We start from the raw sequence: 24,519 nt of genomic DNA, 5'->3' as shown, positions 1-24,519 counted from the left end.
CAACACTATGTAGGGTGAAGTTTGAAGAAGACATGGTGAGAAGGGCAAAGTGAATATAAATAGCTTACCCCATTGCTTCAAACTTCCTTGCAGTTAACAGTTTTTGAGTCCCCTCTAATAGTAATACCCAACCAATTAATGAAATACTCGCTATCATGGTATAGGGACGATTATAAATACATAGCAGCTAAGGAAGGGCAGCAGTGGGGAAAAACTGATATTGAAGAGAAGTGCCCAAGATCTTGTGCTAAGATTGGGACAAAAATTAACTGGTAAATGGAAAAAATGTAATTTTTCTCCTAAAACCATTTATAATAAATGGTCTGCTAAATATCTATTGTTATTTATCAAATTGCTCTTTCAGCAACCTCAAGTGTATTTGATGGTCTGTTCTGCCACAGGGCATCGAATTATATGTTGCTAATTTATGTTTTCAGATATAATGCTACGCAATATTATGAAAAAATTCCAGAGTTGAAACAGGTGATCGAACAGATCGCGGGTGGATATTTTTCTCCAAAGCAGCCTGAACTTTTCAGAGATATTCTGAATATGCTTTTTCACAATGATAGGTAATCACTCAAGCCCTTTCATAGGTCATTAACTACCTTATCTCTTTCCTGTCTGTTTTCTGCCACATTATGAAGAACCGACCCTATCTGCCCCAGTACTTTAGCAGTAGCAACCTTCTCTTTACTCATTCCCAGTTCCAGCAGCTTTTCTTCTTCTCCTTTCTGAACATGGTTCAGAGCAGATTGCATTCAGCCTCATGATTGTCTTGCTACAGGCCTTGCAACTTCCTCAGGCAGCCTTTGGCACCTTATCTGTCTTTATTCCTAATTCTCCCTGTACCTGTGGTGTTTGTTCAAGTCCTATATCATCCAGTGTTGTCTTCGCAGAAGGAAGCAGGTGCAGTAACAATCTTCCTGCGGAATTTTGGAAGGGGGGAGGAAAGGGTTGGCGACCCAGCAGAGCTCCTCCACACCCAGATGTGCCAATAATTGTGTTAGGAAAGCTAAGCAATTTCAAGCTCGTAAAGTTCAATTCTAATTTGTAAAAGCTTTTTTTTCCTACATTTTAAGTGTTTCAAATTACTCTTTTGCCCAGGTTCAAAGTGTTTGCTGATTTTGAATCTTACATCAAAACTCAAGAGAAAGTCAACCATTTATACCAGGTCAGAATATTGTACACCTGACACTATTGTTTATTTATGGCTTTACATTTAAAATGGATAAGTATTCTGTTCCAGACTTAGTATCAATCTTTATATAGCAAATCTTCCTTGGCATTGTTCACGGTAAGTTGGACGACACGCTATTGTATGGCATTTAAAGCTATGTATGCCTCACCTTTTTTTTTAAAAGCCTTGGATAGAAAGCAAAATGTAGGAAAAATATTCCAGGTGGCCACTCAGTAGAAGGCATGTAGTAAGTAGTAATAGATAGTGTGGAGGCTAGAACATGGGTCTAGGAATTTGACGGAGGCATGCCTGTTTTTCAGACGGTAAATAGGTGCCTAAGCTTCCAATATGGCAAGCAGGAAGTGCACACTCATGATTAGAAATGCCCCGCCCACCATTTTGGTATAGGCAAAAAATAGGCGTCCAGGGCCCGCACCCTACAATGGGTCCTGGGGTCTGGGAGCACTGGAAGATGACCCAGTGTCCAGGAGCACTGTGGAGAGGGATACTGTGGCTGGTTCTGGGATCACTGGGGTAGGGATCCTGAAATCTGGGAGTATTGAAAAGGAAGGGTCCTCGGAGCTGGGACAATTGGATTTCTGAACACTGGAAGGAGAGCCCTGGGAGCAGGAAATACTGGGGGGTGAGATTCCAGGAGTACTGGGGAGGGAGTTTCATAAGCACTGGTGGAGGGTGCTGGCATCTGATAATAATTGGGGACAGGATCTAGCAGCCATGAAAGAGAAGGGGCCCGGGTGAATGAGATCTAAATGGCCTTTTCCCCTTTTGAAGCATCAGGTGCCCCCATTACATTCCCGCCTGTCAGCCTCCTCTCTCAACTTGTCTGCGGCCTGCCCCTTTTGGATCATCAGGCAAACTCCCATCGCTAGTTTCCTCATCGTCACCAGATTCCTGCCTTGAACCTCCCGCCTTAAAGCACTTAGTGCACTATTAGTATGTTTGTCAACTTACATATTCCTTAATAAAGATAAATTTCCATAAACAAAAATTACAAAACAAAAATGCTCAAAGGTTCATCATTTTCACACAGTTTCCAAGTTTTAATACAAAAAATTACCTTAAATCTCAAAAATTATTTGCCTTTTCCCACAGATTTTTTTAACTGACTTTGGAGCCAAAATGAATTGCTGAATTCAGAAGAAAATCAAATTCCAGCTGGGTTTAAATCACATGGTAAACAAACAGAAATACTCTCTTCAACTTGTCCTCTAAAACAAATTCTTGAAAAACAATCTTTCCAAGGAATTGCATGATCCTGGGAGGACAATTCCCAAGTAATTCCAGTGGAGGGGGAGGGTCAGAAATGGAGCAGAATTCCAGATCCACTGGGTTTTCTGGATTCCTCCTGCGACCAGTGTCCTGCACCTTCCACCTGAAAATAAAGCCTGATCTTACCAATAGCTTACTTTCTTGTCCAGTTGGAATTGTCCCCTGGCCACCTTGTAAGAAACAGACAGAGGTTCTGCCCCATATAAGGAAACCAGAAATCAGGTCTCTGTCCTTTTTCTGGGGGTTCCGATGATCTACCGTTGGAGTTATGACAGGAGGCCAGTGGAATTTCAGCTCCTTTACTTGTTTCAGTGGAAAACTGAAATGATGTATTTCAGTTTGTCTGCTTTTGAAAATTATTTGAATAATACCAGTAGGGTTGGCAACTCCCAGATGTCCAGGAGTCTCGCAGGCGGGAGCATCATTAAAATATGCAAATAAGGGTCCTATGATGTACTTAGGACATCGATTGATATTTCAAGGTACAATTGGGTGGAGCATGCACCATACACATTTGTACCAGGCGGTGAGCGGACTAACCAGCAGTCTGCTGTCAACCCATCCAAGACACCCTGGGATCACTTCCGACCAGACTTCCGAATGTCAGCCGGCTCAGTGTAGGATTTAGGCGATTTCCTACGCTCCCAGAACCAGTAAGTTGCAGCGAGGTGCCCATTTGGCACCCGCAGCTCACCAGTGGAATGTAAATGAGGCCCAGGCCTCTAAACAACTTAGGCTTCTGCTGCCAAGCACGGGCAAGCAGTGTTCTGCCCACCCCCTTCCCATTCTCTGGCAGCAGGTAAAATCGGCCCTTATGTCTTTTTTCATTTTAATTTTGAGTTCTTTTTTCTATTAACAAATTAATTTAATTTTTAAAGTTTTTCCAACAAACTGAAAGGTTTTGATTACCAGCACGTGGTTTGTTGATTGTTATAAAATATAAACATTCTAATTAGTGACAACAGTGAGACACAGAGACACAGTTGGATAGACACCCCTCCACTGTCACTCCAGCCAGGTGCTGCACATCATCTAAGTGTGATGCTGCTCAAATGTCCTTCTTTACAGGCAAGTACCCATGAGATCTGAGTCTCACGATCCCCTAACCAAGAGAAGCTCTCTCTGCACCCTCCACTGGGGAGCTGGCACATCCTAATGCTACTTATTCCCCCAACTTTCTCATGTTCTTTGAATCACCCAATGCCACATACTTACTTAGACTAACTACTTCCCCCTGGATTAAAGCATGTGAGTGAGGAAGCAACTGGTGCAGGGGTAATACAGACAGGTTTGAGGTAGAGGAACAAGGGCAGAATTTTGATCCAGGTACTTGTGTGGCCAGTTGCTCACCATCCTCATGGTCATCATCATCATAGTTTACAAAGAAGAAATTTCTACTTTCCTCCTCTTCATAATTATCTTCCTCCTCTTCATCTTTCTGTGACATAAACTGAGAATGGATGAGCATCTGTAACCTCGTGGCCCGGCATATCCCTCACTCGACCATTACCATCAAGCCAGGGGACCAACCCTGGTTCAATAAGGAGTGTAGAAGAGCACGCCAGGAGCAGTACCAGGCGTACCTAAAAGTGAGGTGCCAACCTGGGGAAACTGCAACACATGCATGCTAAAAAGCGGAAGTAGCATGCTATATAGAGGGCTAAGAGATTCCACAATCAACGGACCAGATCAAAGCTCTGCAGTCCTGCCACATCCAGTCGTGAATGGTGGTGGACCATTAAACAACCGACGGGAGGAGGAGGCTCCATGAATATCCCCATCCTCAATGATGGTGGAGCCCAGCACGTGAGTGCAAAGGACAAGGCACCATCTTCAGCCAGAAGTGCCGAGTGGATGATCCATATGGGTCTCCTCCTGAGGTCCCCACCATCACAGAAGCCAGTCTTCAGCCAGTTCGATTCACACCACGTGATATCAAGAAACAGCTGAGCGCACTGGATACAGCAAAGGTTATGGGCCCCTACAGCATCCCGGCTGTCATGCTGAAGACTTGTGCTCCAGAACTAGCTGCACCTCTAGCCAAGTTGTTCCAGTACAGCTACAACACTGGCATCTATCCGAAAATGTGGAAAACTGCCCAGGTATGTCCTGTCCACAAAAAGCAGGACAAATCCAATCCGGCCAATTTCCGCCTCATCAGTCTACTCTCAATCATCAGCAAAGAGATCGAAGGTGTCATTGACAGTGCTATCAAGCAGCACTTACTCAGCAATAACCTGCTCACTGATGCTCAGTTTGGGTTCCGCCAAGACCACTTGGCTCCAGACCTCATTACAGCCTTGGTCCAAACATGGACAAGGGAGCTAAATTCCAGAGGTGAGATGAGAGTGACTGCCCTTCACATCAAGGCAGCATTTGATCGAGTGTGGCATCAAGGAACCCCAATAAAATTGAAGTCAATGGGAACTGGGGGGGAACTCTCCACTGGCTGGAGTCATACCTAGCACAAAAGAAAATGGTTGTGGTGGTTGGAGGTCAATCATCACAGCCCCAGGACATTGCTGCAGGAGTTCCCCAGGGCAGAGTCCTAGGCCCAACCATCTTCAGCTGCTTCATCAATGACCTTCCCGCCAACATAAGGTCAGAAATGGGGATGTTCGCTGATGACTGCACAGTGTTCAGTGCCATTCACAACCCTTCAGATAATGAAGCAGTCCATGCCTGCATGCAACAAAACCTGGACGACGTTCAGGCTTGAGCTGATAAGTGGCAGGTAACTTTTGCGCCACACAAGTGCCAGGCAATGACTATCTCCAACAAGCGAGAGTCTAGCCACCGCCCCTTGACATTCAACGGCATTACCATCGCCGAATCCCCCACCATCAACATCCTGGGGTCACCATTGACCAGAAACTTAACTGGACCAGCCACATAAATACTGTGGCAACAAGAGCAGGTCAGAGGCTGGGTATTCTGTGGTGAGTGTCTCACCTCCTGACTCCCCAAAACCTTTCCACCATCTACAAGGCACAAGTAAGGAATGTGATTGAATACTCTCCACTTGCCTGGATGAGTGCAGCTCCAACAACACTCAAGAAGCTCGACACCATCCAGGAAAAAGCAGCCCGCTTGATTGGCACCCCATCCACCACCTTAAACATCCACTCCCTCCACCACTGGCGTACCATGGCTGCAGTGTGTACCATCTACAAGATGCACTGCAGCAACTCGCCAAGGCTTCTTCGGCAGCACCTCCCAAACTTCTTCCACCTAGAAGGACAAGGGCACCACCTCCAAGTTCCCCTCCAAGTCACACACCATCCTGACTTGGAAGTATATCGTCGTTCCTTCATCGTCGCTGGGTCAAAATCCTGGAACTCCCTCCCTCACAGCACTGTGGGAGTGCCTTCACCACACGGACTGCAGCGGTTCAAGAAGGCGGCTCACCACCACCTTCTCGAGGGCAATTAGGGATGGGCAATAAATGCTGGCCTTGCCAGCGACGCCCACATCCCATGAAAGAATTAAAAAGAAATAACCTCTTGCGAGTAAGTAGACAGTGAAGGGTAAAGAAACTTCTGGCTGCCTGCAACTTTACAGGGATGTCAGGGTGAATATCTAACTTGCAGCCTGCATTGCATGATAGATCTCACATTGCCCAAAGCTGAAGTGGAGTACCTCCCCAACAGCTTCTCGTAGGTAGATGATGCCAGAATGGGAAACTGTAGTTATGAGGAGAGATTTGAGATGATGAGACTGTTTCCACTGGAGAGGATTTAATAGAATTTTTTTTAATTATGTGTAGTTTTCATAGAGTGATTAGGGAAAGGATATCTCCTTTGGTTGAAGAGTCAGTGAGTTGGTAATCAGGGGTACAGTCATAGAGTCATAGAGTTATACAGCACAGAAAGAGGCCTTTCGGCCCATCATGTCCGCGCCGGCCATCAAGCCCTGTCTATTCTAATCCCATTTTCCAGCTCTTGGTCCGTAGCCCTGTATGCTATGGCATTTCAAGTGCACATCTAAATGCTTCTTGAATGTTGTGAGGGTTCCTGCCTCTACCACCCTTTCAGGCAGTGAGTTCCAGATTCCAACCACCCTCTGGGTGAAAAAGTTTTTTCTCAAATCCCCTCTAAACCTCCTGCCCCTTACCTTGAAACTATGCCCCCTGGTTATTGACCCCTCTACTAAGGGGAAATGTTCCTTTCTATCTACCCTATCTATACCCCTCATCATTTTGTACACCTCAATCAGGTCCCCCCTCAGCCTTCTCTGCTCTAAGGAAAACAACCCCAGCTTGTCCAGTCTCTCTTCATAGCTGAAATGCTCCAGCCCAGGTAACATCCTGGTGAATCTCCTCTGCACCCTCTCCAATGCAATCACATCCTTCCTATAGTGTGGCGACCAGAACTGCACACAGTATTCCAGCTGTGGCCTAACTAGCATTTTGTACAGCTCCATCATAACCTCCCTGCTCTTATATTCTATGCCTCGGCTAATGAAGGCAAGTATCCCATATGCCTTTTTAACCACCTTATCTACCTGTCCTGCTGCCTTCAGGGATCTATGTACATGCACACCAAGGTCCCTTTGATCCTCTGTCCTTCCTAGGGTCCTACCATTTATTGTGTATTCCCTTGCCTTGTTAGACCTCCCAAAATGCATCACCGCACATTTTTCAGGGTTAAATTTCATTTGCCACTGTTCTGCCCATCTAACCATCCTGTCTGTATCGTCCTGTAGCCTGAGGCTTCCCTCCTTGCTATTTACCACTCCACCAATTTTTGTGTCATCTACAGACTTACTGATCATACCTCCTACATTCATATCTAAATCATTAATGTACACTACAAACAGCAAAGGACCCAGCACCGATCCCTGCGGTACACCACTGGACACAGGCTTCCAGTCACAAAAACAACCTTCGACCATCACCCTCTGCCTCCTGCCACTTGGATCCAATGTGCCAAATTGCCCTGGATCCCATGGGCTCTTACCTTCTTGACCAGTCTCCTATGTGGGACTTTGTCAAAAGCCTTACTGAAGTCCATGTAGAATACATCAACTGCACTACCCTCATCCACACAACTAGTCACCCCCTCGAAAAATTCAATCAAATTGGTCAGACATGATCTCCCCCTGACAAAGCCATGCTGACTATCCCTGATTAATCCCTGCCTCTCCAAGTGTTGACTAATTCTGTCCCTCAGAATTTTTTCTAATAATTTCCCTACCACTGATGTTAGGCTCACTGGCCTGTAATTCCCTGGTTTATCCCTACTACCCTTCTTGAACAATGGTACTACAGTACGTTAGCTGTCCTCCAGTCCTCTGGCACCTCCCCTGTGGCCAGAGAGGTTCTGAAAATGTGTGTCAGAGCCCCTGCAATCTCCTCCCTTGCCTCACACAGCAGCCTGGGATACATCCCGTCAGGGCCTGGGGATTTATCCATTTTAAGCCCGCAAAAACCGCTAGTGCCTCCTCCCTCTCAATACTAATTTGTTCAAGTATATCATAATCCCCCTGCCTGATTTCTATGCATACATCACCCTTCTCCATAGTGAACACAGATGCAAAATATTCATTTAAAACCTCACCTACATCTTCCGGCTCTACACACAGGTTGCCACTTTGGTCCCTAATGGGCCCTACTCTTTCCCTGGTTATCCTCTTGCCCTTAATATACTTATAAAACACCTCGGGATTTTCCTTTATTTTGCCCGCCAGTGTTTTTTCATGCCCCCTCTTCGCTCTCCTAATTTCTTTTTTAAGTAGCCCCCTGTACTTTCTGTACTCCTGTAGGGCTTCCACTGTTTTTAGTCCTTTGTATCTGCCAAAAGCCTCCCTTTTTTTCCTAATCCATTCTTGTATATCCCTCGACATCCAGGGTTCCCTGGGTTTGTTGGTCCCACCCTTGACCTTTACAGGAACATCTTGGTGTTGTACTCTCTCTATTTCCTTTCTGAAAGACTCCCATTGCTCTGATGTGGATTTTCCTACAAGTAGCCATTTTGGCCAGATCCTGCCTTATCATATTAAAATCGGCCTTCCCCCAATTTAGAACCTTTATTTCTGGTCCATCTTTGTCCTTTTCCATGACTACCTTAAATCTCACCGAATTATGGTCACTGTCACCAAAATGCTCTCCTCCTGACACTTCTACCACTTGCCCGGCTACATTCCCTAGAATTAGGTCCAGTACCTCCTCCTCTCTTGTAGGACTTTCTACATGCTGGCTCAAAAAGCTCTCCTGGATGCACTTTAAGAATTCTGCACCCTCTAAGCCTTTCACACTCTGACTATCCCAGTTAATATTGGGGGAGTTGAAATCCCCTACTATTAGCACCCTATTATTTCTAAGATTTGCCTACATATCTGTTCCTCTATCTCCCCCTGACTGTTTGGGGGCTTATAGTACACTCCCAGCAAAGTGCTTGCCCCCTTTTTGTTTTTAAGTTCTACCCATATGGCCTCATTAGAGGAACCTGCTAAGATATCATCCCTCCTTACAGCAGTAATTGACTCCTTGATTAATATTGTGACACCCCCTCCTCTTTTACACCCCCCTCTGTCTCGCCTGAAGATTCTATACCCTGGAATATTGAGCTGCCAGTCCTGCCCCTCCCTCAAACATGTCTCTGTGATAGCAACAATATCATACTCCCATGTGTTCATCAACACCTTCAATTCATCTGCCTTACTTGCAAGACTCCTTGCATTAAAATAAATGCCATCCAGCCTTGCTATACTCCCTTGTGCTGTTACATATTTGCTCTGCCTTCCAGGCTGACTTGTTTTTTCCTCTATATTTGGCTGTGCATCACCCCCTACTATAGCTCCACTCCATATCCCATCCCCTTGCCAAGTTAGTTTAAACCGGCCCCCCACCCCGCAACAGTACCAGTAAACCTCCCCGCAAGGATGTTGGTCCTGTTCCGGTTCAGGTGCAACCCGTCCGACTTGTACAGGTCCCACCTTCCCCAGAAGCAGACCCAGTGATCCAGGAAACTAAAGCCCTCCCTCCTGCACCAACTCTTTAGCCACGCATTCATCTGCTCTATCCTCCTATTCCTATACTCACTAACACGTGGCACCGGGAGTAATCCAGAGATTACAACCTTTGAGGCCCTGCTTTTTAATCTGCTACCTAGCTCCCTAAATTCTTGTTGCAGGACCTCATCCCTCTTTCTACCCATGTCTTTGGTACCAATGTGAACCACGACCTCTGACTGTTCGCCCTCCCCCTTCAGAATGCCCTGCAACCATTCAGTGACATCCATGACCCTGGCACCAGGGAGGCAACATACCATCCTGGAGTCACGTCTGCGGCCACAGAAATGTCTATCTGTTCCCCTTAAGATAGAATCCCCTATCACTATTGCTCTCCCACTCTTTTTCCTCCCCTCCTGTGCAGCTGAGCCACTCGGATGCATTGGTGGTAATTTTCCAAAACTCCCTGGATTCAGGAAAGGTCCCGGCAGATTGGAAAACTGCTAATGTAACGCCCTTATTTAAAAAGGGAGGTAGACAAAAGGCTGGAAACTATAGACCAGTTAGCCTAACATCTGTGGTTGGTAAAATGTTGGAGCCCATTATTAAGGAAGCAGTAACAGCTCATTTGGATAAGCATAATTTAATCGGACAGAGTCAGCATGGTTTTATGAAAGGGAAGTCATGTTTGACAAATTTGCTCGAATTCTTTGAGGACATAACAAACAGGGTGGATAAAGGGGAACCAGTGGATGTGGTGTATTTGGACTTCCAAAAGGCATTTGACAGGGTGCCACACAAAAGATTACTGCACAAGATAAAAAATCACAGGATTGGGGGTAATATACTGGCATGGGTGGAAGATTGGCTATCTAACAGAAAATAAAGAGTTGGGATAAATGGTTCATTCTCGGGTTGGCAATCATTAACTAGTGGTGTTCCGCAGGGGTCAGTGCTGGGACCCCAACTCTTTACAATCTATATTAATGATTTGGAGGAAGGGACCAAGTGCAACATATCCAAGTTTGCCGACGATACAAAGATGGGAGGGAAAGCAGTGAGTGAGGAGGACATAAAAAACCTGCAAAAGGACATAGATAGGCTAAGTGAGTGGGCAGAAATTTGGCAGATGGAATATAATGTTGGAAAGTGTGAGGTTATGCACTTTGGCAGAAAAAATCAAAGAGCAAGTTATTATCTAAATGGAGCGGGCGACTGTCTGTGTGGAGTTTGCACATTCTCCCCGTGTTTGCGTGGGTTTACTCCGGGTGCTCCGGTTTCCTCCCACAGTCCAAAGATGTGCAGGTTAGGTTGATTGGCTATGATAAATTGACCCTTAGTGTTAGGGGGATTAAATACGTGGGGTTACGGGGATAGGGTGGGATAACTGTTGGTGTAGGGGTTACGGGGATCGGGTGGGATATGTGTCGGTGCAGGCTCGATGGGCCGAAATGGCCTCTATCTGCACTGTGGGGTTTCTGTGATTCTGTGATTCTGTGAGTACAAAGGGATCTGGGGGTCCTGGTGCATGAAACACAGAAGGTTAGTATGCAGGTACAGCAGGTGATCAGGAAGGCCAATGGAATCTTGGCTTTTATTGCAAGGGGGATGGAGTATAAAAGCAGGGAAGTCTTGCTTCAGTTATACAAGGTACTGGTGAGGCCACACCTGGAATACTGCGTACAGTTTTGGTTTCCATATTTAAGAAAAGATATACTTGCTCTCGAGGCAGTTCAGAGAAGGTTCACTCAGTTGATTCCGGAGATGAGGGGGTTGACTTATGAGGAAAGGTTGAGTAGGTTGGGCCTCTACTCATTGGAATTCAGAAGAATGAGAGGCGATCTTATCGAAACATATAAGATTGTGAGGGGGCTTGATCGGGTGGATGCGGTGAGGATGTTTCCACTGATGGGTGAGACTAGAACTAGGGGGCATAATCTTAGAATAAGGGGCTGCCCTTTCAAAACTGAGATGGGGAGAAACTTCTTCACTCAGAGGGTAGTAAATCTATGGAATTTGCTACCTCAGAGCGCTGTGGAAGCTGCGACATTAAATAAATTTAAAACGGAGATAGACAGTTTCCTAGCTGATAAGGGAATTAGGGGTTACGGGGAGCGGGCAGGGAAGTGGACGTGAGTCTAGGTTCGGATCAGCCATGATCCTATTGAATGGCGGAGCAGGCCCGAGGGGCCATATGGCCTACTCCTGCTCCTACTTCTTATGTTCTTATGTAGTGCCACGGACTTGGCTCTTGCTGCATTCCCCTGAGAAACCATCTCCCCCATCAGTATCCAAAACGGAAAATCTGTTTGGAGAGGGAGATGGACCCAGGGACTCCTACACTACCTTCCTAGTTCTTTTACTCTGTCTGGCGGTCACCCATTTCCTGTCTGCCTGTGCACTCTTTACCTGCGGTGTGACCACCTCATTAAACGTGCTATCCACGAAGATCTCAGCTTCGCGGATGCTCCACAGTGACTCCAGCCGCAGCTCCAGCTCCGAAATGCAGATTTCGAGTAGCTGCAGCTGGAGACACTTCCTGCACATGTGTTTGCCCTGGACACCTAAAGTGTTCCTGACTTCCCACATAGCACAGGAGCTGCCCTGCCATGTCCTACTCTTAATTTATTCCCTTTAATATTCTTTAATTTAAAGGAAGTAAATACACTAGGGACCTTACTTCCCTTTAAACACTACTTACTCTAAATTAGAGACCTTACTTTGACTTTAACAACTGGACTGTAGAAATACTCACCAGGTCCTACTTACCAATCAGCTCCTTCCCTGGTTGTGACGTCACTTTAGCGGTTTCGCAGTTGTTGTTGTTTGACTGCTCCCGCTCTCGGACTCTTTCCTTGGTGTACAGTAAGAACCAATTCCTACAGGGTGAAAAGTTAGGAAAAACAAAGGCGAAGCAAGGGAGGTCCTCCTTCCACTCCTCACCTGACTCCCTGACTCACCGAACTCGCAGCACTCTGTTCAAACCGCACTCAGTGCAAAATCGCACTTCAAAGCCTGTTTTTATAGGCCCTGAAACAAAGGAGACTTGCTGAGCCCAGCTACAGGGGAACCAGTTTAATCTAGTTTCCCTAATTAACTGCTTTCAGCTGCTCTGAATTGTAGGCCTTGTATATCCGTTTATGACCCTGCTTAAAGCTGGGAAATTTAGATTTTAAACAGTAAACAGTATCAGTAAATGTGGAGAGAGACACACAGGCTGCGAGATTCTCAGCAGCTCAGCTCTGCTCGGTGCTGTGTGAACGGGCTGCTCCACACCCCGGCTGCTCGCGGGGAATGCCAGTGCGGATGGCCCAGTACAGAAGGCCCAGGGTGGAAGACCCAGAGGAGAGTGTCCTAGGCGGGAGGCCCAGCACGGAGGACCCTCGGCGGGGGGCCCAGGGGGTGCAGCTGGTCGGCAGAAGCGGAGTCGGGAGATGCTGTGGGTGAGCATGCTGTACGGTTTCTAAAGTTGAAGAACAGTCTCGGGCCCAAATGAGTTCCAGCGGCCCCGCCTGTGATCCATCTGGTGGCAGCTGTGAGGCTTTGTTTTGGTGATGGGATCGGGTTTGTGCGCCGCCATTCTGGTGGAGGAAAGACAGACTGCTTCCATCTGTAGCATGGCCGCATGAGCGGCCATAAGATGGGAAAAGAGAACGTAATAAAAGTGGGGAAAAAAAGGAAGATAAAAGACAAAACAAAGTAATATCGGCAAGGAATACTGAGTATTTTGATGGTTGGGTCCTGTGAGCAATAACAGCAAGTAGAAGAAAATTTGAGTATTCAGTCTTTTTACGGGATTTGAGAAAGTGATTCGCTTCTTTTCCGTGGAAAAGCTGAGGACCGTGGACAAGGATTGTGACATTACATGGTTAGACGGCATCAAGTGAAAACGAGGAGTTATTAGATTGCCAATAGGACTGGCGTAGAACTGGTATTCACTTGTTTTGTTAAAGAAGTTTCTGGTTTTCTGGTTGAAAGCAGTCTACTTGAAGCTTTAATTGATTTCTGATAAGGCTATGGGACTTTGTACATTGTGATGTTAATTAGTGTTTATGTGGAATTTACTTTGAGATTATTGCCTAGTAAATGATATGTTTTACAAAAGGGAGAAAAATAAGTTACAGGTAACAGGGGAAAGTTAAAAGGAAGGGGAAAAAATAGATAAAATAAATTATATTGCTAAGAAATCTGAGTACTTCGACAGCTGGCTTCTGGATCGAATGAAGGCTTGAGTGAATGCACCCGCAGACACAAATGATACGCACGCACGCACGCACGATGGAACTTACGTTCGACCGAACGAATGGACAAACGAACGCACGCATGCTCGCACATAGACACAAATGACACGCATGCACGCACAATGGAACTTGCGTTCGACCGAACGAACGGATGATTGAACGATTGAATGCGTAAACGATGCCAGTAGGACTGGCGTGATACGGGTTTTTTTTCTTGGTTTATTGAAATAGTGGTAGTTTGTACTGTAAATATTATTGATTTATTTGTAAAAATTTATCATTGCATTTATATTGTTAACCATAAAGCTGTTTTTTAAGGCTTTATTCTTTTCTTATTGTGGTCAATGGATGTAATGGATTTACTTTGTAATTGATGAGTTGTATAAGTACTGTTGTACTTGAATAAGGAATTTTAAAAAACAGTAAAAAAAAACAGTAAATGTGAAACAAACAAAAGTTTGATTTTAGCAACCAGTTAAGACTCCCTGACTCACCCAACTCGCAGCACTCTGTTCAAACCGCACTCAGTAACCAATTTAAAATTACCACAAAGAAAATGAGGAGAGAGGTTAGGAGGAATTTATTTACAGAGGGTTGTTGGGACATGTTGGCCCAGAAATTCGGGTCCCAACCCGTGAGTACGGACGGAGTACTCACGCGTGGACCCGATGGAAGTGCCGGAATCTTGCATGCACTACGCATGCGCGGGAAACCGGCACTTCCGATCCTCTGAACCAAGGGGTTCAGAGGTCGAACGCGTGCACGTTGAACTTCCTTTTTTTTTACAGGTTTTAACGTGCGGGTAAGTCTGTACATTTTAGAAATGTAAAAAGCAGCCGTAAGGACTTCATTTTCAAAGGTAAGTGGTCAATTATTTAAAATTAAAACAATTTTTCCACAGGTTTTTTACTTTTAATTACTTTAAAGCAAGGTAAGTTTATTTTTAGCCCTTTTTTTATAAAATTATTTTTTTCAAAAATTTACATTTTTGTTTAAAATAGTTATTTAATGTCATTTATAGTTTATTTACAAAGTGTGATGTTTTTTAAAAATTTATTTGAAGGTAAAGTACAGTTTTACAGCCTCAGCATTTATACGTTTTGACAGGTCTATCTGTCAAGACTTATGAATGGAGCATTCCCTGCTCCGATTGGCTGCCTGTTGCTCACGTGATCCCAGGGGAAGCATCGCACTAACTACGCCCCTGGGACACGCCAGCATAGCGCGCCGGCCTCTGGGACAGGCCTCGGAGAGGAATTCCACGCACACCAAGAGGTCAACTGCCGGCGCGCTAGGTAAGTGTAGGTCGGGGGCTTGTACCCGCGGGAAGCCCCCGACCCGAATTTCTGGGCCGTTATGTAATTTTGACTTTAAATGATAGTCTAAGTTATCATAAATATTTAGTAATAAACGTCCATTCAGTATGATAATGTTACTACATTTGTTAAGTTTAACTTCATATGGTGTAACAGTATAAAATTCAGTGTGTAATATTAAAGTAAATACACTTAGCAAGGTGAAATTTCGTAGTCCACAGTTCAAGCTAGCATTAATAGACTTCCAGTGCTAACTCTAATTCTTGGGTGAATTAAAAAAAAAACCTCTTTCCTCAATTATCAGGTTAATTCTAAATTGAGACAGTTACATCCTCTTCTGCAGTACACTAGCTCTGGTTATAGGAGTCATTGGCCTAAAAATTGGTTGCCAGCAAACTGGTCGCAGGAACGATCCCTACGCCAGAATGGTTAGGACCGAGGCACACGTGATATTGGGCATCAAACTGCACTTAAATGAGAGTGGTGAGCTGTGGAAGCATGCTGCGCATCCTCAGGCTGCTCGCTGGTGAATCGGTATTCGATTTCAGGCCACTGCATCGCCACTGGGTAGGTCCTGGGAGGGAGTTGGCTATCGGGAGAGGGGGATGTGATCGGCAGGGAGGGAGCTCTGGTTGCGTTCATCACAGACTAATTTTGCTAAGGGGCCTGAAACAGGTCCCTTATTTTTACATACATAAATGACCTCATGCTTGATTCAGGTGTGGGACTTAGATGCCTCTTTTTCTTCCTTTACCAATATAATGAGCGGTGCACTTCCGGCACAGAATGTGCACTCACTGCCACCCGCGATATTGGACTCTTTGGCGACTGTTTTACATCAACCAATTTCTAGGGCATTAACTTTATTATCTGGCTAAATGACAGTCTTAGAATCATGCAATCATACAGCACAGCAGGAGGCCATTTGGCCCATCGGGCTCTTCGAAAGATCTGTCAATTTTTTTTTTATTCATTCACGGTATGTGGGCATCATTGGCAAGGCCAGCATTTATTGCCGTCCTTAATTGCCCTTGAGAGGTTGGTGGTTAGCCGCCTTCTTGAACCGCTGCAGACCATGTGGTGAAGGTACTCCCACAGTGTTGTTAGGTAGGTAGTTCCAGGACTTTGACCCAGCGACAATGAAGGATCGGTGATATATTTCCAAGTCAAGACGGTGTGTGACTTGGAGGGTAACTTGGAGATGGTGGTGTTCCCATGCACCTGCTGCTCTTGTCCTTCTAAACAGTAGAGGTCACAGGTTTGGGAGGTGCTATCGAAGAAGCCTTGGCGAGTTGTTGCAGTGCATCTTGTAGACGATACACACTGCAGCCACGTTGTGCCGGTGTTGGAGGGAGGGAATGTTAAAGGTGGTGGATGGGTGCCAGTCAAGCGGGCTGCTTTGTCGTAGATGGTGTTGAGCTTCTTGAGTGTAGTTGGAGCTGCATTCTTCCAAGCAAGTGGAGAGTATCCCATCACACTCCTGACTTGTGCCTTGTAGATGGTGGTAAGGCTTTGGGGAGTCAGCAGGTGAGCCATTCGCCGGAGAATAAAAAGAAAGACTTGCATTTTATATAGCGCCTTTCACGACCACCGGACGTCCCAAAGCGCTTTGCAGCCAATGAAGTACTTTTGAAGTGTAGTCACTGTTGCAACGTGGCAGCCAATTTGTGCACAGCAAGCTCCCACAAACACCAATGTGATAATGACCAGATAATCTGTTTTTGTTATGTTGGTTGAGGGATAAATATTGGCCAGGACACCGGAGATAACTCCCCTGTTCTTCTTCGAAATAGTGCCATGGGATCTTTTACGCCCACCTGAGAGAGCAGACAGGGCCTCGGTTTAACATCTCATCCGAAAGACGGCACCTCCAACAGTGCAGCACTCCCGTGTCAGTCTAGCTTTATGTGCTCAAGTTCCTGAAGTGGGACTTGAACACACAACCTTCTGACTCAGAGGCGAGCTTGCTACCAACTGAGCCACAGCTGACACTTACCCAGTCCCTGACCTGCTCTTGTAGCCACAGTATTTATGTGGCTGGTGCAGTTAAGTTTCTAGTCAATGGTGACCCCCAGGATGTAGATGGTGGGGGATTCAATGATGATAATGTCATTGAATGTTAAGGGAAGGTGGTTAGACTCTCTTGTTGGAGATGGTGATTTCCTGGCACTTGTGTAGCATGAATGTTACTTGCCACTTATCAGCCCAAGCCTGGATGTTGCCTGACCATGTGATGGAGGGAAGGTCATTGATGAATCAGCTGAAGATGGTTGGGCGTAGGACACTGCCATAAGGAACTCATTCAGCGATGTCCTGGGGCTGAGATGATTGGCCTCCAACAACCACAACCATCTTCCTTTGTGCTAGTTATGACTCCAGGCAGTGGAGAGTTGTCGCCCTGATTCCCATTGACTTCAATTTCACTAGTACTCCTTGATGTCAAGGGCAGTCACTATCACCTCACCTCTGGAATTCAGCTCTTTTGTCCATGTTTGGATCAAGGCTGCAGTAAGGTCTGGAGCCGAGTGGTCCTAGCGGAACCCAAACTGAGCATTGTTGAGCACGTTATTGGTGACTAAATGCCACTTGATAGCACTGTCGATGACACCTTCCATTACTTTTCTGATGAGAGTAGGCTGATGAGGTGGTAATTGGCCGGATTGGATTTGTCCTGTTTTTTGTGGACAGGAAATACCTGGGTAATTTTCCACTTTGGCTACTTGGCTAGAGGCGCAGCTAGTTCTGGAGCACAAGTCTTCAGTACTACAGCCGAGATGTTGTCGCAGCCTTTGCAGTATCAAGTGCGCTCAGCTGTTTCTTGATATCACATGGAGTGAATCGAATTGGCTGAAGACTGGCTTCTGTGATGGTGGGGACCCCAGGAGGAGGCCGAGATGGATCATCCACTTGGCACTTCTGGCTGAAGATGGTTGCAAACGTTTCAGCTTTGTCTTTTGTACTCACATGCTAGATTCTGCCATCATTGAGGATGGGGATGTTCATGGAGCCACCTCCTCCCATTAATTGTTTAATTGTCCACCACCATTCACGCCTGGATATGACAGGACTGCAGAGCTTTGATCGGATCCGTTGGTTGTGGAATTGCTTGGCTCTGTCTATAGCATGCTGCTTCCGCTGTTGTAGCTTCACGTGGTTGGCACCTCATTTCCAGGTACATCTGGTGCTGCTCCTGGCATGCTCTTATACACTCCTTTACTGAACAACAGTTGATCCCCTAGCTTGATCATAATGGTAGTGTCAGGGATATGCTGGGCTATGAGATTACAGATTGTGGTGAAATACAATTCTGCTGCTGCTGATGGCCCACAGTGCCTCATGGATGCCTAGCTTTGAGCTACTAGATCTGTTATGAATCTATCCCATTTACCACAGGGTAGTGCCACACAACACTATGGAGGGAGTCCTCACTGTGAAGACGGAACTTGGTCTCCACAAGGACTGTGTGGTAGTTACTCCTACCAATACTATCATGGACAGATGCATTTGCGACAGGTAGTTTGGAGAGGATGAGATCAAGTAGGTTTTTTCCTCGTGTTGTTTCCCTAACCACCGACTGCAAGCCCAATCTTGTAGCTATGTCGTTCAGGACTCAGCCACCTTGGTCAGTAGTGGTGTTACCAAGTCTCTCTTGATGATGGGCATTGAAGCCCCCCCACCCAGAGTACATTCTGTGCTCTTGCTATCCTCAATGCTTCTTCCAAGTACTGATTCATCAGTTGAGGGAGGGGGGTAGGTGGTAATCAGCAGGAGGTTTCCTTGCCAATGCTTGACCTGAAGCCATGAGACTTCATGGGGTCCGGAGTCAATGTTGAGGAGTCCCAGGGCCACTCCCTCCCGACTGTATACCACTGGGCCACCACCTCTGTTGCGTCTGTCCTGTCGGTGGGACAGGGATGCTGATGGAGGAGTCTGGGATGTTGGCTGATAGGTATGATTCATTAAGTATGACTATTAGGCTGTTGCTTGACTAGTCTGTGGGACAATTTTGGCACAAAAGGGCAGTGAAGAGTCAACCACATTGCTGTGGGTCTGGAGTCACATATAGGCCAGACCAGGTAATGAAGGTGATAGCCTCACCCCTCCCTATCTCTGCAAGCTCCTCCAGCCCTATAAGCCTTCGAGATCTCTGTGCTCCTGCAATTCTGACCTCTTGCGCATCCCTGATTTTAATCGCTCCACCATTGGCGGTCGTGCTTTCAGCTGCCTTTGCCCTAAACTCTGGAATTCCCTCCCTAAACCTCTCCACTTCTTTAAATCTTTCTCCTCCTTTAAGACGCTCCTTGAAACCTACCTCTTTGACCAAGCTTTTGGTCATCTGTCCCGATATCTTCTTATGTGGCTCAGTGTCAAAAATATTTATATTGATAGCGCTCTTGTTAAGCGCCTTGGGATGTTTTGCTATGTTAAAGGCGCTATATAAATATAAGTTGTTATTGTTGTTGTTGTCCTCAACTTGTCCTGCCACCTTCAAAGACTTGTTTAGGTACACCCCCAGGTCTCTCCGTTCCTGCACCCCTTTAAAATTGTACCATTTAGTTTATATTGCTTCTCCTCATTCTTCCGACCAAAATGCACCATTTCACACTTCACTGTGTTAAATTTCATCTGCCATCTGTATGCCCAGTTCACCAGTCTGTCTATGTTGTCCTGAAGTCTGTTATTATCCTCCTCACTGTTTACTACATTTCCGAGTCTTCTTTCACTAAACTGTAATGAATTTTGTATGTGCTGTTCTACCAGTTACACTATACTTTTTTCATTTCCAAATAATGCACAATCTAGTCAGCCATAAGAGCAGGGAAATAGAGTTGCACGGAAGGTTTGGGAGAGGACGAATTTGCCAATCAGAAATTATTGAAATTACAGAGATTTTGAGATGAATCAAGAGAAAAGAAAGACTTGCATTTTATATAGTACCTTTCACGACCACCGGACATCCCAAAGTGCTTTACAGCCAATGAAGTATTTTTTAAGTGTAGTCGCTGTTGTAATGTAGGAAACGTGGCAGCCAATTTGCGCACAGCAAGCTCCCACAAACAGCAATGTGATAATGACCAGATAAAAAAAAATTTTAGTGCTGTTGATTGAGGGATAAATATTGGCCAGGACACCGGGGATAACTCCCCTGTTTTTCTTCTAAATAGTGCCATGGGATCTTTTACATCCACCTGAAAGACGGCACCTCCAATAGCACAGCACTCCCTCAGTACTGCACTGGAGTGTCAGCCTAGATTTTTGTGCTTAAGCCTCTGGAGTGGGACTTGAACCCACAAGCTTCTTACTACAGAGGCAAGGGTGCTACCAACTGAGCCATGGCTGACACAGGAGACACAAGAGCTGTTCTTAAGGAGGGCCATTGGCCCATTGTATACTTCTCATTGTATGCGCATTTATATAAAACTGTTAGTTTATATGTGCTTCATATATTTGTAGAGAAAGCTTATAGGGCTGAATTTCCGCATGATTCCATCGATCTCCCATCATAACTCTGGTGGGAGACCGGTGGAACCCCTGCAGAATTTCAGCCCCATTGTCTGTAAACCTCTGAAGGTGAAAATTCCAGCATCAAGTTTGACAAGACGAGCCTTCTGCCCACAGCTTTGGCCTCCCCATGACCCCATCCCAAATCATGGGACAGGGTTATTAATATAGATGGGTCAGGTGTCCATGCCAGTAATAATGGAACAGGGGTGCCCACCCAGGATACTGAATAGAAGATTCAGTGGCACTGTGATGTTCCAGTGGGAAGGTCAACAAGCCAATTGGACTGAAGACTGCAGGTAATATTTGGTCCTTTTCTTCGGCTCCCACACCGGCAGTCCCACATTGCAACAGCAATGAATCCTTCTTGGAGTGATTACCCTTTGTTTCCTCAGATCTGGAGCACTCTTGCAAACCAGAATGGCACCTATGCCTGCTCTCAGCTGTTGCAGGTATTGCTGGGACTATCAGATGTGTATCTGAAACAACCCAAGATATGCCTTGATACTGCTGCCAAGGATGCAAAAGGGGTGGGCAGAAGAAGCATCTGCACCCCTCAGGCAGAATATTTTGTTGCTTCGTGAATGGGGCACAAATCCGGTGGATCCAGTTTCTGCCCCAAATCGTGGTTCCTCTGTTTTGCTTGCTCCAAAATTCCATCCCGAGAGGAAGTAAATTGCTCTGCTCCCTGACCTGTGTAGGAATGTCCTTATTTTAAAAATATTTGCACTGGAAAAAAAGAGTTTGCATTTATTAGCATGAGCCAAACGCAGGCTTGCCCTTGCGAAGCTTGCAACTGTGGTCCTGACTGCCAGCTTCAGGGTTTAGCATCCATAAAGCCCAGAGAGCTAGCTGGAGGAAGACCTCTTTGGGTTGCTCCCAACCCCCCCTCAGCCCTACAGTATGCTTTTTGGGGTGTCCCTGTGTTTGGACACCTCATGGAAAGACAAGGAGGAAGTTGAGACGAGAGAGCTGGGAAATCCCATCCCACCTCATTTCTCTTGCAATACTGGGCCTGCAGATGCGATAGGTGCACCCACCCGGGGCAGGGCAGCTTAATGGGGTGCAGACCCGATGTAACAGTTCTCTGCCCCCTTTCCTCTCCACAGGACCTGAGAACTGAGCTGTATTACAATACCAGAAGATTTGACATTTTCATGTATCAGGTTGCAATATGTTAAGGTGTATGGATGGTGAAAGTTTGTAAATGATTAGATAATACGATTTGATAGAAAAAAGCATGAGCAGTTGTAACAAATTTTGTGTTATGTCTACCTGTTCTTTACAGAACCCAATAGAATGGACCAAAATAGTCATTAAAAATATTGCTTCTTCTGGGAAGTTCTCCAGTGATCGGACTATCACTGAGTACGCCCGTGATATCTGGGGTGTGGAACCTAAAGCCTTGAAGATTCCTCCTCCTAACGAACCAAAGGATACCTAGAACTCCAGCGATAAGTCTTGAATACATCACGTTGTAGAATTGAAGGTGTAGAGGGGAAGTATACGTCATTTTGGCTGACCTTTTTCTGTTTCAACCAAATAAAGCATCTTAAGTTTAGAATTTAACATTTTGCAATGCCTGTGATTGTTTGCAATTTAAGGATGAAAAGTATTTAATAATTACAGGACTTAATTTCTATAGAAGTACACTGTAGAGCATATTTTTTTGTCCGTGCTTCTCATAAAAGCATATTCTGTATTTTTACTAAATGCAATTTCATCTTCAAAAGTAGAAAAGAGTTGACTCTGATTTCCAACTATATTTTTATCTAAAAGAACAACAATTTTTTTTAAACTTGCCATGGCAATGCCATAGTTTCATTGCAAATAGATGATTAACATAATACCATCATTATTACCAGTTCCAGGTGATTTTTCCAAGATTTAATTCCTAAAAGAAATTTTTATTTGTTCAATCACCGCATATAAATGCAATATTGCCATTATCTCATGGGGAAAAACACTTGGGGATACCATCCCTTTAAGAAATTCCTGCCCTGATCAGCCGATTTTCGATTCTGCTGTATTGAAGGCCTTTACTGCCCTTAGTTTTTGTTTCTCCTGTCGTGAGCAGTCGATTTCTATGTTGTCTTCCACTCCAAAAAAGTTTGCAACCTTTTATATTGATTACATTCTGACAAGTCTGTATTCAATAGTTTCTTTGTAGAGACACTGTCTATACTTCTGCTGAGAGGCATTCACCCTTACTTCATGCCCATTCAGGTGTAACAGGTAGGTTGGCGAAGATGAAGTTACCATACTATGATTGTCTGCCCAACGTCGTCATGAATGAGTCAGAACTGCCAAGGCTAAAATGATCCTGTTTAGTTCTCACCAGAAACTCCACACACTAGCCTAGCCCAGTTCCCCTCCCCAGCTGCTTGCTCGGGCTAAAACCAATAGTATGCAAATTTGGTGTCATATAGAACCATGAGCTTCAAACCCCACATCCAGACCATCACAAGGCTGTCTGTTTCCATCTTTACAAAATCGCCCATCTCCATCTCTATCTGAAGCCTACTGCACTGAAACCCTCATCCACACTTGACACCTCCAGGCTCATTTTCTTCCACACTTTCTCACCAAGCTCCACTGTACAAAAACTTAAACTTATCTAAAATTCCACTATCTATATCCAACCCCATTGTAGGTCCCACTCACTTATCAACCTTATCTTCACCAATAACTATCAATCTGCCTTACTATCCTCCAATGCATTAATTTCAAAATCTTCATCCTGACCCACAAATTCTACCCTACCTCCTCCAGCCATGCACCTCAGAGCTTACACCCTCTGCCCTTCTGAGTCTGGACTACCATGCTTGTTTAATTCTCCCCACCCATTCTGTACTACTATCAGTAATAGCTGGCCAATCTTCGACACACGGAATTTAGGGAGGAGTCAGATGACAGTCACAGGTTTACATATGAACACATACAGCCTGTAATAGAGAAACAGCTAACTTTTAAGTGGGTTTAGCTGTTAATAGTGGCATAGTTGTATGTTTTGCTTTTAATGGTATGAAAAGTGGCAGGGAATTGAGTGAATCTCACTGTGAAATCTGTACTCTGTTTATTCATGTATTTGATGTAAAATAAACCAGTTGGTTGGTTTACAGTTGACCTTGTCTTACTAGAGTAATTTTCAGTGCACCATCCAAAAACAGCACATGTGGCAACACGTGTGAGATCATAGGGAGAGATTTTCAAACTGCACCCAAAACAGGCACAATGGGCAGTGTACCTATGGTACCCACCCAATGTCATGGGTGTGAGGCACAAACCATTCATAGTAAACCATAAGCTTCAAACCCCACATAGAGACCATCACTAAGACTGCCTATTTCCACTTTTACAAAATCACCCCACTCCATCTCTAACTGAAGCCCACAGCACTGAAATCCTCATTCACACTTTTGACTCCTCCAGGCTCATTTCCTTCAACACTTTCTCACCAGCCTCTAGGGTTGCAAAGGGGTGGAAAGTTTCCGGGAAATTTCCGGAAATTTTCCACGGGAAGTTTAGCTTGGGAATGTTGCCCAAAAAAGCACATGCTAGCATAATATTGTTTTGGGGGTTTTTTTGTATTTCTTTCATTTTTTTCCACAGGTCTTCTCTTAAAATTACTAACAGAGATGGAATCTTAATTATTAAGGAATTTCTTAATCAATATATGTTTATCTTCTTACTTGGCTTGTTTTAATAATTACAAGTTTTGTGTGTGACTGTGAACAAATGTGTCCTGATTGGTTGGATGAGTGGATGAGCGATTAGCTCCCTCTATTGATGATGTAGCATTGTGCGTGCATAGGTCATGCTTCCATCACATGGAGCACCAGGAAAAATTTACTCACCCTGTTGCAATTGTGCTGATTGACTGCAGTTCGACACAGAGACGAATGCCCTTTATTTCTCTGCATAGAACAGTGCCACATTTACCATCGGATGTGTGGAAGCATTTTACCCCAGGCATTAAAGATGGAAAGACTGTGTACATGTGCAAACACTGTACAAAGCCATATGTAAAGAATGCCAC

The 24,519-nt window shown here is 45.1% G+C and overlaps 1 protein-coding gene across 1 annotated transcript in view; it reads left to right on the top strand.

The window, feature by feature from the left end:
- The window catches only part of pygl (phosphorylase, glycogen, liver), a 228,092-nt gene extending 204,488 nt beyond the window's left edge, over positions 1 to 23,604 (top strand). Inside the window, exons 18-20 of the mRNA XM_086003162.1 lie at positions 438 to 572; positions 1,108 to 1,174; positions 21,769 to 23,604. Of these exons, the coding sequence (XP_085859288.1) occupies positions 438 to 572; positions 1,108 to 1,174; positions 21,769 to 21,924 (358 nt within the window). The 3' untranslated portion in view covers positions 21,925 to 23,604. The remainder of the gene's footprint in view (positions 1 to 437; positions 573 to 1,107; positions 1,175 to 21,768) is intronic.
- The last annotated feature ends 915 nt before the right edge of the window (positions 23,605 to 24,519 follow it).

This window comes from Somniosus microcephalus, chromosome 12 (genome assembly GCF_052327205.1).
Source record: "Somniosus microcephalus isolate GS21.2 chromosome 12, FLI_Smic_1.0, whole genome shotgun sequence".
Lineage (NCBI taxonomy): Eukaryota > Metazoa > Chordata > Chondrichthyes > Squaliformes > Somniosidae > Somniosus > Somniosus microcephalus.
Note: the sequence above shows the minus strand (reverse complement) of the source record. Positions and strands in the feature narration are given on the sequence as shown.